General features: G+C 57.2%; 2 protein-coding genes across 4 annotated transcripts; both read right to left on the bottom strand.

The window, feature by feature from the left end:
* Positions 1–4,544: 4,544 nt before the first annotated feature.
* LCNL1 (lipocalin like 1) lies at positions 4,545–8,049 on the bottom strand. Of its 3 annotated transcripts, none has more exons than XR_001861744.1 (8): positions 7,894–8,049; positions 7,433–7,572; positions 6,879–6,949; positions 6,203–6,313; positions 5,561–5,662; positions 5,298–5,323; positions 5,107–5,165; positions 4,545–4,690 (listed from the first exon to the last, which is right to left on the bottom strand). XR_001861744.1 is itself a non-coding variant. In XM_008632997.2 (7 exons), exons 1-6 carry the CDS (start codon positions 7,987–7,989, stop codon positions 5,298–5,300), a joined length of 546 nt encoding a protein of 181 aa, XP_008631219.1. In that variant the 5' UTR covers positions 7,990–8,049; the 3' UTR covers positions 4,545–4,690. The 3 variants fall into 3 exon arrangements, 1 of the variants encoding a protein (XP_008631219.1); XR_001861743.1 differs by having other exon boundaries at positions 5,110–5,165; XM_008632997.2 differs by lacking the exon at positions 5,107–5,165.
* A 636-nt stretch (positions 8,050–8,685) lies between these two features.
* Positions 8,686–11,725, bottom strand: LOC103615005 (lipocalin-15-like). Its single transcript, XM_017733418.1, has 6 exons — positions 11,593–11,725; positions 10,868–11,007; positions 10,594–10,658; positions 10,186–10,299; positions 9,477–9,712; positions 8,686–8,703 (listed from the first exon to the last, which is right to left on the bottom strand). Exons 1-6 carry the CDS (start codon positions 11,686–11,688, stop codon positions 8,686–8,688), a joined length of 669 nt encoding a protein of 222 aa, XP_017588907.1. The 5' UTR covers positions 11,689–11,725.
* Positions 11,726–11,740: the final 15 nt, after the last annotated feature.

The following is an 11,740-nucleotide window of genomic DNA, read 5'->3' as shown; positions in this document are numbered from 1 at the left end:
ATACTGCACTGGGGATGTCAGCTTCATGTTCACACTGAGAAAACAACATAAGGCAGGTACCTCTGAGAGTCTGGAGGACCAGAACAACATCCAAAGGTAACTGTGGTTCCATCAGGCTTGAGAGTGGCAAGGGACAGCAGAGGCACTGGCCTGCAGGAAAGAGTCTGGGTCTAACGAGAAACTGGAACCTAGGGATAAATGAAGACGAGATACAGAAGATTTTGAGTGTGAAACTGAAACTGCTGAGTTTGCAGGAGGAGCAGGCCAGGGACCTGTAAAGAGCAAGCCTGTAAGAACCTACTGGTACTGACAGAGTTGTCATCAGGTCGTTCCAGAGAGAAGGGTGGGAACATCTGCCAGGAGCGAAGAGAAGGTGGGTGCCAGGCTGAGAGGCTTGAGCACCCTCAAACACCATTGCAAGGGCCCTCGAAGAGGAGGGGCGAAGGTGCTTTTGGAGGGGTGAAGGTGCTATAATCACCTGTCTGCAATAGTCATTCTAGTTATCCTTGGGTATGAGGACAACACAACCAGCATAAAGTGAGCTGATGGGGTGGTTTTTTTGTATCTGTTCCTTTTGGTTGTTTTTAGAAGAGCTATTTGGGAAAATAACTTCAGCTTCAGTAGGCATGAGTCAATGCCATTTGGTGTAAATGGGAAGATCAATAGGGGCAGATTGGTGGCTGTTGCTGAGAACAAGCACAAATCAGGAGAAGTGAGGCGAGCTGGTTCCTGCAGCTGGGCAGGTTTGGGAAGTTGAGCATGGAAATAGAAAAGAGAAAGAAAAGGCACAAAAAAATCCCTATTAAGCACAAGGGAGAGGCTGGTGAAACAGAGCTTCTCCGGAATGTCTTCAAGGAAAGAAAAGAGCCTTTGCTGGAAGATGAAGGAGTGCAGGGAGACTGTGAGAACTGCTTGCAGAGTTACATGGGATAACTATTCGCCCTTCAGCCAGGTAGTTGGGGACAGACAGTCCTCCTGTGTCCTCAGTACAGTGCCCTGGAGGTCAGACATCTCCTGCTCCCAATGTTCCAGGAGGACAATTTATGGCCAGTGACAACATGAGGGCACTGGGACAGCAGCACCAGGGAGGGAAGAGAGTCTTCAGAGATTTGCTGAGGGAGAGAAATGTGGCTGCACCTGGATTCAGGAAGAACAAACGTTGTGTCTCCAGCAGTGAGGGTGCAAAGTGTTTTTGTGGTGAGGGAGAAGAGGAATCCAACCCCGGATATTTGCAAGGCTTCAGGGAAAAGAAAGAAAGCTTGGTGGGCACAAGAGCTCTGCAACTACAGAGCAGTCTGCCTCCCTGCAGGATCCTTGACTGGAGAGCCAGTGGTCTGTCAGCACAGGGGAATCTTGAGCCACCAGTATGGCACAGGATGCCAAACTGGCCATGGGGACAGAGGGTTCCAGTCTGTGTGGGAAAATATTGATGCTGTGTTATGGTAGTGAGACCTTTCCGTGTGCTGCACAGGGAGCCCACTTGAGGAGGAAGCTGAGCTGGGCTGTCAGGATGCCTGAAGAGGGAGAGAGTCCATTGGAGAAGACACGGTGCAACATGGTCAGCCTGGAGCAGCAAATCCCAGCTGGAAGATGGCTGCAGCACCAGGGAGCCCTTGGCTCAAGCATGCTGCTGTGGGCCACCCTGGAGGGGCAAGCCTGCAAGAGCTAGCAGCTGAAACCCAGTGCCAAAAAATTACTTGGACCCAGGATTCAGGGTTTGGGACACCAGCGTGGTTTCGATATACTCCTGGGTGTATATTGAAAGGGGAAAGGCTCTTCTGGGCTCACAACCACCAGATCCCAGCCCACCAGATCCCATGGCCAGTGGCACTTGGGGAACTCTGGGCTCTCACACAGTACCTTCCCAGGAGATTTGGGGCCCAAAGTTCTCACTTCATGGGGCAAATACAGGAGATATTTGGGTTCCTAAATCCATTTGTCATCACTGAAAACTTTTCCCTCTGTGTTCACAGAGCCTTTGAGTGGATTTAATGAACCAGAGATGGAAAACTACATGGCTGGCCCACTGGGAAGGTACCACACAGACAGACCCAGCACAAGACCTGTGGGGAGGGCACCCAGCCCCAGCTCCCTCCCTGTACCCTGCGACCTCTCCATAACCAAGGGCATACCAAAGAGCTGGTATCCCCAGGACAGCACCACAGTCTGGGATACCAGAAAATCGGGTTGGGCTCTCTGGCACCAGATGCCTTACTCAGAGGGTGCAGAGGGATGAGGCACAGCAGACCGTGTGTCCCCCCCAGCAAAACTCCCATGAGCCAGGGCAGGAGAAAATGTCAGAGGTGCTGTGTGAGTGGGATGCAAGTGGCATCTTCATTTCATTTTCCGATAACTGTAGGGCTTTGCAATTACATCTGCTGATCTGATAGTCATTAGGGAATGATCAGCCAGTCATTGGCAGTGGCTGTTTGCCTTTCTGCTAATTAAATTGCATTTGATTTGCAATCAAATCTAATGAGTCAAGTGAGCTTGAGGTAGGCTCAAGTGAAGCACAGGCCAGCTCCACAGCCTTGCTGTGCATGGAGAGCCACATCCCAGGAACACCACCAGGAACCACCCTGAGGCACAGGGGAGTGAGGGACACGTCTACAGGTGAGCAGTGGCAGCTTTGTGGCAGGGGCAGGGCTCCTGCTGTGCTGCCAGCAGGTGACCTTCGAGGCTTTGAGACGTGCACCAGTGCATCAGATTGGCATGGCCAAGCTTTGGTAGTGGGGGGGATATTGGGGTGGCTTCTGTGAGAAGTCACTAGAAGCTTCCTCCATGTCCAGCAGAGCCAATCCCTGGTGGCTCCAAAGATGGACATGCCACTGGCCAAGGCTAGGCCAATTAGGAGTGGTGGTAATGCCTTTGAGATTACATATTTAAGAAAAAGGAAAAAAAAAAAGGTTCTTGTCCAGTGGCAATTTTGGCCAGATAAGAGCGGGGTGAGAACATGTGAGAGGAAAGCTCTGCAGACACCAAGGTAGTGGAGAAGGGAGAGAAGGAGCTGCTCCAAGTGCCAGAGCTGAGATTCCCCTGAGCCTGTGGTGAAGACCATGGTGAAGCACCTGTACCCCTGCAGCCCAAGGAAGGCACAGGAGTGCAGAGATCCACCTGCAAGCCCTGGAGGAGCCTGTGCTGGAGCAGGGGAATGACTTCTGTCCCTGAGCAGCATCCCATTCCTGTCTCCCTGCACCACTGCGGGCAAGAAGGTAGAGCTGGTAAGGAGGGAGGGATGGGGGGGAAGGTGTTTTTAAGGTCTTATTTTACTTTGCATTTTCGTGCTCTGATTTTGTCAGCAATAAATTCAATTAATATCCCTAATTAGAGCCTGTTTTGCCTGTGAAGGTATTTGGTGAGTGATGTTTCCCAGTCCTTATCTCAGCTCATTGTTATATTTTCTCTCCCTTGTCCAACTGCAGAGGGGAGAGATAGACAGGCTTTGGTGGGTGTCAGGATCACCCCACTACAGCCAGACATCCTGTGCTGGCATGGAGTGCTCCTCTGGCAGGTGGTCCCCTGGCTGCCAGGCCAGGAGAGAGACAGCAAGTGCAGCCCTGACTGCGGGCTGTGGAAGAGGGGCAGGGAACAGAACAGGGCAGAGACCCCAGCACGGGGCTGCTGCTTCTCTCGTGCACCTCTCCTCATGCCAGGAGTGTCTGGCAGCTGCAGAGGTTTGGCACACCGGTGTGATTTCAGTACACTCCTGGGTGTGCATGGAGAGAGGAAAGGCTGTTCTGGGCTCACACCCACCACATCCTGTGGTCTCATTCCGCACCATCCAAGGCAGATGGACAGGCCTGGTCCTGATGCCTGCATATCGTTTGAGTGACTCCTGCTGTGGTGATCACACCGCCAGCTGGTGGCTGGTGCTGCACCCGTCTCGTGCAAAGGCACATCCAGGAGCCTCTAACACGACTGCTGCAGGCAGGCTGGTTGGGCACCCATGCACTCGGGTCTTTTTGGGATGGCCAAGAGGCCACATGTCATAAGCAGCAAGTGGGACCTGGCTCAGAGGCTGAAATTAAAGTGTCATCCTTGTGCCAGCCGGTGTTACTCTTACAACCTGAGATGATCCCATACACTCACATTTTATTTTTAAAAAGAGAAAAAATGAAAAGTCAAGAGGATTAACCATCACATATGGCACAGTGATTGTCTGGAAAGACCAGCTTAGCTTCCCTCTGAGCGCTTAAGCTGATATTAGCAAATACAAACCCTAAACAACATTGGGAAGCCTCAATGGAACCCAGTGTGATTGCATCAATTTAAGAATCTGATTAGAAAGAACATAAATATTCTTTAACTTGCTGAAGGCAACAATGTAAGACAAACAACGAAGACACCAGAATTTGGCTCCTTGCTCCTCTGCTCTGAGAAATGACATCAGGAGGGAAAATCTTGTGGCTCTGAAACTGCCCTCACTTGGGCAAGCTCAGCCAGGATCACTCCTGGCTGTTCACCATCCACAGCCCCCAGGACAACGACAGGAGGGACCACACCCCCCAGCACCCCCCCGTTCTCCCCAGACAGCTACACCAAGATCTGGGCAGGGATTCTGTTTATTTGGCAACAAGCAGGGACTGTGTCAGAGCTTGGAAGAGGGATGGTAGAGCAGCAGCCTGGGCGTGGGTCAGAGCATGGGTCTTGCATTGCTTGGCAGGAGCATCCACGAGCCAATCCACACTTCCTGGAAAACAGGCGGGAGAGGTGGGGGCTGAGTGAGTCAAGGAGACCAGTGGGAGTCTCCATTAGGATCAGTGCATTCTTCTCCAGTTCACCCCAGATTTGTAGGGTGAGGCACCTATAGCAAGGGATTTCTAGTAACCCCTACAGCTGTTGTGTGCAACCACGTGGTGGGAAAGCACAGGCCAGGGAGGGCCAACAGCAAACACGTTTTGCATGGTGAGACACCAACCCCCTCTGGCCAGGCCTGCCAGTCCACAAGCCCAGGGGCCCTCTGGCAGGAGCCAGTGTCCTGGCCCTCGCTGCTCAGCTGTGCAGCTGTTTCTCTGGTGGTTTCAGCTCACGTGCCTGTGTTCAGTGCCAGGCACAGAGACCCTGGGGGTCTCTGAGTACTGCTCCTTGGGAGTCCCTGGGTACTGCTACCTGGGGGTCCCCACTGCAGAGCAGCATCCAAAGGAATGGTCCGACCTACGTGCAAGCTCCAGCAAAAGTTCAAACAGCTTAAACGCAGAGGAATCCAAAGAGTTCTTGGTGGCCCTTGCTGGGGCACCAAGAGGGACAATTTCCAGGAGAGGACATTGCAAACACCATGTCGCACTGCGGCAACTCACCTACAGCTCACCAAGTCTGCATTCCTCTGTGGAAGTAAAGAGAAAGCCTGAGTCTGGCACTGTGGTCTGAACAGTCCCATTTAACACCCAAAATAGACTACTCAGAAGAAACTTGTGGGTTTCTCCTTGCTCAGTGTGCCCAGCCAGAGCACCTCCGGCTGCCAGCACTCCCTCCTGCGAGCTCAGACCACAAAGTGGTGGCACTGATGGGCTGAGCTGGTCCCTGCCTGTGTGTCCCTGTACTGGCCCTGGGCAATGCTCACCTTGCCTGGGTAAGATCCAGATCATCTGGTCAGTGAAGCCATTCATCTTGGCAAGTGTCTTGAACTGCGATTTGATTTTGGGTGTCACCCACTGGGTTCTGCCTAAAGACAAAGACATGAGTTAGCTCAAGGCTATGCCTGACCCTGCATCTCCTGGGAAGCTGGTGAGTGTGTCCAGCCGAGGGAGGGATGGATGGCAGTCCCTGGGAGAAGGCTGCAGGCACTGGCAGAGGTCCTGGAGAGCAGTGGTGGCCAGGCACATGAGACACCCTACCCAGGGAACAAGATGAGCCAGGGGTTCTGACACCAGCACAGTGACTCCTCTCTTGGTTCCTGTCCCCACTGATTCTGTTCCCCCTTTGCAGCAGGACCCCCCCTCTCCACCCCATTTCACCAAGCAACTTACCCAAGGGCATGGACTTGCAGCACAGTGCAGGAGCCTGAGCCCCAGCCTCCCCTGCCACCCCAAATCACTGCCCCTTCCCTGCCACACAGGGGATACATGGTAGCCCCTGCCTCACTCCTGCCCCTCACCCAGGGCAGGAGTGAAGAGGGAGACCTCCTGTCCCCTGGCTCCTGGCCTTGCAGGACCCTCAGAAGCACCTGACCCCTCTGAGCAGTTCTCCACTGCTGGCTACGCACTGTAAAGTCTCAGCATGTGCAAGGTCTCCCCGTTCTTCTGTCTGGTGGCAAGGACAATCATGTAGGACCTGTTGTTGGTATCCACCAGCTGCACCGTCTTATTGCCTCTGTCTGCAAAAGGAGGTGCAGAAAAATCAATTACCTCCTCCTGGAAACCCCCACGCTGCAAAGGGGCTGTAAAGCCCACCAAGTTCATCTTTCCTCGGAGTCTCCCCATCCTGGTTTTCTCTCTTGCTAAGGCTCCTCTGAAAGCCTGGGGGAGCCCACAGACCACAGCAGAGCAGAGGGACGGGAAGGTGAGGGCAGAAAGGGCTGTGGATGGTCAGTGCAAGCTGTTGGACGGTGTCAGACTGATCTTTGGGCTGGGAATGGTGGAAAACCACTCCAGCTCCATCCTCTGGGAACATCCACCCACAGCCTCTTTGCAGAATGAACCTGCTTTTCCCCAGGGTTTAAGCTTGGTCTGAATGTGTTTATCCCAGAGGGAGGGACTGGGGGGTTCTGCCATGCTGCTGGGCCACCAGCGCAGGGGTGCAGATGGCACCTGGACACAGAGGGATGTCCCACCCAGGACACAGGAGGGGCAGGCCATGCCCCCAGGAACAGCCAGCTGCTTCAGACAGGGATGATGGAACATGCCTCCACCCTGCCCCAAGAGCCAGGCACCCCCACTCACCAGTGCTGTAGTATTCACCCGGGCTGCCTGTTGGCTTGTAGATCGACTCGAATTTCATACATCTCTCAGGGCTGCAAAACAGTGAAGGATGCTCCAGCTGAGGTGAAGTGACCCCCTTTCCCCTCTCCTGTTCCAGGGTCACTATCCTAGACGTGGGACTTGCTGTTCAGAGATGGGATGGTGTGGCCAGGGCAGGAGGGGACAGACACCACTCTTGGAATAATGGGTACCTGGGCTGGCAGGGGACAGTGCTGGTGCCTGGGGATTATCCATGCCCTCACTCATGCTCTGAGCTTCTGGGATGAGGCTGGTTCTGCTGGGAAAGTTGTAATCATAGGGTCCTGTCCCACCCTCTGCGGTGGCACTGGTCCTGGCTGGTGCTGCCCTGAGCCTGCCCTAGAGAGAGGGTGCCCACAGCTGTCCCAAGCCCCTGGTGGTCCTGTCTCAACCCCTGCCCAGGTCTTTGGTGAGTGGACTCAGGTGGAGAACCACTAGTGAAGGTCCAGGGAGGAGGTTGGTAATGAAGCCCGTGGAGAAAAGCTTGTGGGACTTACGTGGGAATTGCAAAGGAGACCTTCAGGTCACCATCCCCCAAGACCTCAATGTTGGCCATTGCCATCTTCAGCTGGTCCTTTTTTTCAAGGTAGGTCTTGGAGTCAGAGGCCATAGCAGTGATGTACCATGTCCCTGCAACCTGGCAGTGAGAGCACACTGTGAGTTCAGAGGAGCAGTCAAGAGTATCCCCTCCTCAGGGACCAAGCCAGGACATCCTCAGTCCATGGAACACCCACATCCCGTCCAGGCAACAAAATTCCCTCAGGGACGCCTATGCAGGAGCTGGGTGACTGTCCTCACCTGGGTGTGACAGCGAAGCAATGGTAGCTGTAGAGACCCCAGCAGTACCAAAACACCTCTACCCCGAGAGTCCTCCCCACGCTGCTGGTGACCAGAGATCACACTCGTCCCTTCCCTTCCCTTCCCTTCCCTTCCCTTCCCTTCCCTTCCCTTCCCTCACCTTTCTCACGTCCAGCTCCGCAGCTCCCAGGTCCGTAGCCTGCACACGCAGCAAGCAGAGCAGGGCCAGCCCCAGGCTCAGTCCCAAGGTCCTCATCTCGCCTCAGCTCCTTCGGCCTCAGCAGTGGAATGGGGAGTGCTGCCGGGGCTGTGGGATTTATAGCTCCGTGCTGCCCGCCCCGCCCCGCGCTGGAGCCGTGCTCAGCCCCACGGGAGCTCCTGGGGTTGGCTTCGGGGTAGGAGTCAGCCCAGGGTGAACAAACGCCTGGGGCACAGGGGGGGCGGTGCCTCCCAGCCCCAAAACGGAGTTACAGGAACTGTTGCGCCACTGCTGAAATTGGGGATTTTCCCGGTTCTCGGAGTTACTTGTGAAAGAACAGCCGAACCGTTGATTTTCCAACGGGCTGCCGGAGGGCTGCCAGGAGCAGCGCGCAGTTCTTCCCGGCAGAGGCCCCGGGGCAGCCCCGTTGCCCAGCCCACCAAGGCCCTCGGTGACCCGCTCTTCTGGCCAGGCTGAAGCCGGCCCCGGGATCCTGCTGGGATCGTGCTGCAATCCAGCCCCTCGCCGGCACAGCCTGACCCGCGGTGCCTGCGCCGGGCCGCTCAGGGCCTGCCGAGCACGGTGTGCTCTGAGCAGGGCGGGCACGGGAAGGGGTTCGTGTCCCTGTGCGAGTGAGTCCCTCCTTCCCGGAGCGGGATGTCCCCTGTGGCCTGGCTCTGCCAGGCTCCTGGGGTCACAGCCCCACACCTGCCTGGGCACCGAGGGACTCCGGGACAGGGAGGCAGGGAGGGCTCAGAGGCTGCCGTCGCTCTGCAGGAGGTGGAGGGGGATGAAAACTGCCCTTGGGGCTCGTGGCAGCATGGCCTTACTTTGGTCAGATGGGGGACCAAGGGGCATGGGGGCATGGGGGTCCATAGGCAGCCCTGGTGCCACCCCACTCCCAGCTGGGTGGCCCGGGAGAGCACTGAGCAGGGGATGGCATTTCCTGGGGGTGTCCCCGCAGGCAGCACTGCGCAGCCTGACTGCTTAACCCTGTCTGCCCAGAGCTACGGACCACCCAGACCCTGTTCACCCTGGCTCCATTCTTCCCTGCCCTGGCAGCTGTTCCCCTGCACCTTCCCCATCCTCTGCTCCCCATCCTCCCCATGCTGGACACAGCAAACATCACATCAAGGGAGCCCCCTAACACCCGTGGGGGGCTGACAGGAAGAGTCAGCTCCAGGACTGCTGGGCTCAGGGTGCCTGGGGGCCCTGGCAGCACCTTTCTCCCTCCAAGAAAGCACCGAGCTCTGGGGCAGCTTCTGCATCTATTTATTTAGGAGGTTGAGGGTGATCCTGGTGTGGAGCAGGGGGGTCTGGCAGAGCCTGGACAGGGAGGATGGGAAGGAGCACCACGGACTTGGGAGCAGAGCCCATCGTCCACTAGGTCTGGAGTACACACGGCCCTTCAGCTGCAGAGGCAGGACAGGCAGACGATGTGATATGGAGCCCCGAGGCAGGTGGGGGATCCCCAGGGGCTGCAAATCCCTGCTCAGCCCAGGCCATGCTGGAAGGGAGTCACAGCTTCCCCTGGCCATGCTCACCTGATGTCCCTGGTGCATTGATCTGCTGGAAAGCAGAGAGGGGTGAGTGTGCCGTTGGCAGCACCCTGAGCCCCCACACAGAGTCCCCATGCAGAGGGGCCGCAGCTGCCACCCTGTGCCCTCGGGCCACTCACCTGACTTGGGCAGGATGGCCAGCATGTCCTCAGTCAGGCCCATGGTGGGGATGAGCTCCATGAACTTCTGCAGGAGCTGGGGGCTCACATCCTGCTCCCTTGCTGCAGCCACACACCCAAAGTGGGGGCTGGTGAGTGCAAGGAATCCCGGCAGCCAGCCCCACACTGGGGGTCCAGCTACTGCGGGGCAGCATCTGGACCCCAGGGAAGGGCTAAGGTGAAGCCATGAACATGCAGGGTGGACACCAGGCAACCCACAGCTGCCCTGGGCTGGCAGCAAAGGGGCACAAGCCCTTTTGGATGAGTGACGCATTCACTTGGGGTGGTATGGGGTGGCTGGCAGGGTTGGGTTTCTGCAGCTGGGCTGGCACACTGCAGGGGGCTCTGGTTCAATCCACAAACAGCTGGAGATATCTTTAGTGCAAGGTTTCATTCACCCCAAAATTAATTCCCTAGGTGATGGACATGGGGTGCTGCTGTTGGTGGCCCTGGATAGTGGTGGGGAGCCCAGCCCCTGTCTGCTGCCAGTGCCCCCATCCCTTCCCGTGAGCCAGGTCCCCGCTCCCAACACGCACTGAGGAGCTGCAGCGCCGTGCTGGGCTCTGTCTCACTGTGCTGGGCCTCGTGCAGGACAGCGTAGTGGCTGTAGTCTGTGTCCATCACATGCAGATCCCTCTTCTCTTGTGCTCCTAAAGGACCCCAGAGGTGACCAGCTGGGCAACGTGGTACAGTGTGAGCCCTCCTGGGCCCTGCTGGGGCCCACGGCTCAGTGCCTGAGCCTCAGATTTGCCTGAGGAGGGTATGAGGAGGGAACCCCTGCACGATGTGGAGGAGCCAGGTGCCCACCCGCCCACGACCTCTCACTGAGCCAGGGAGGCAGAGGGGCCAAGCCCACCACCCACTCCTCCTGAGGCATGGGGGCTGGGGATGTCCACCCTCTGTTTCAGGGTACCCATGGCTCCAAAGCCCCTGCCCACACAGACCCACGTAGTGCCCCGCCTGCCCGCTCTGCTGGAAGAGCAGCTCAAACTTGTGGCATTTGTCCAGCCTGGAAAAGGAACATGAAAAAGAAAAATGTTTCTGGATGCTACATGGGAGGGCAGTGGGGTGGTGGGCACAGGGGGGAGCCCAGCCTGCCCAGGGGGATGCACCGAGGCAGGACTGGGCAGCCCGGGACAGTGGGTCTGGGGGAGTTGCTGTGGTGGGGAGGGGAGTCCCCGGCCCACGGGGAACTCAGCGAGCAGGACAGACACTTACAAGGGCCAGACCAACTTCATGGCCAGGTCCCCTTCTGGCATGAAGCTGATGATGGCCATGGATGACTTCATCCCATCCTTCATCTTCAGGAAGATGGAGCAGTTGGAAGCGATGGCTATGACATGCCACATCCCTGCAAACTGCCCCAGGACATCACCAGTGGAATTCGGAAAAGCTGTGGGGACCTGCAACCTACCACCAGCTAGCGGGACCTGGCAGCCCAGAAATGTGCCAACCTGCAGTGGACCTGCTGCTGTCTGTAGGGACCTGTCACCCTCTTCAGGGACCTTCCACCATCTGTGGGGATCTGCCAGGAAGAACCTGACAGCCCAGTGTAGAAACCTGCCAGCCTGTGGTGGCAGACCTGCCACCCTCTGTGGGGAGCAGCCAGGCAAACATGAGGACCTGCCACCTTCCTGCATGCAGAACACCCTGTCCTGCCCCATGCCAGGTGTACGGGTGCAGCACCTGGCCCATGTTCCCTGGGGAAGTGCCACACGCCCTTGGGGACATCATGGCCCCGCGTGCTGGTGTCCCTGCAGTGGGCTGGCGCTGGACACAGCAGCCAGGACTTACCTGGTTTTGCACAGGCACTCCTGGAAGCTGCCCTGGTGTTGGCTCAGGAAAGGAGCTGGCAGGTGCCTGGGGGTGCCGCACAGGCCCCCTGCCCCAGCCAGCCCCTCCAGCCCAGGCAGGCTGTGCCTGGCAGCATCCTGTGCAGTTACCTTCCCGGTGTCCAAGTCCGGCTGCACGGGGACCTGGGCCCCTGCCCGCAGCAGGCAGAGCAGGGCCGGCGCCAGCCCGGGCAGTGCCACTGCCATCCTCTCCCCGGAGTGGATGTGGGCAGGACAGGCTGCACCCACCTTTATAGTC

Source organism: Corvus brachyrhynchos, unplaced genomic scaffold (genome assembly GCF_000691975.1).
Source record: "Corvus brachyrhynchos isolate BGI_N302 unplaced genomic scaffold, ASM69197v1 scaffold1005, whole genome shotgun sequence".
Lineage (NCBI taxonomy): Eukaryota > Metazoa > Chordata > Aves > Passeriformes > Corvidae > Corvus > Corvus brachyrhynchos.
The sequence above is the reverse complement of the archived record's forward strand: the minus strand, read 5'-3'. Positions and strand labels throughout refer to the sequence as shown.

Bases quoted from the DNA above. Each gene is read 5' to 3' on its own strand.
- LCNL1 (XM_008632997.2), bottom strand. From the start codon at position 7,989: ATGAGGACCTTGGGACTGAGCCTGGGGCTGGCCCTGCTCTGCTTGCTG. The intron at 6,950-7,432 runs GTAAGTCCCACA...ACTGTTTTGCAG, and splicing joins GTCTCCTTTGCAATTCCCAC to CCCTGAGAGATGTATGAAAT. The intron at 5,663-6,202 runs GTGCGTAGCCAG...CTTTGTCTTTAG, and splicing joins GCACATGCTGAGACTTTACA to GCAGAACCCAGTGGGTGACA.
- LOC103615005 (XM_017733418.1), bottom strand. From the start codon at position 11,688: ATGGCAGTGGCACTGCCCGGGCTGGCGCCGGCCCTGCTCTGCCTGCTG. The intron at 10,659-10,867 runs GTAAGTGTCTGT...TTCCTTTTCCAG, and splicing joins ATGAAGTTGGTCTGGCCCTT to GCTGGACAAATGCCACAAGT. The intron at 10,300-10,593 runs GTCTGTGTGGGC...GGGGTCCTTTAG, and splicing joins GCAGGCGGGGCACTACGTGG to GAGCACAAGAGAAGAGGGAT.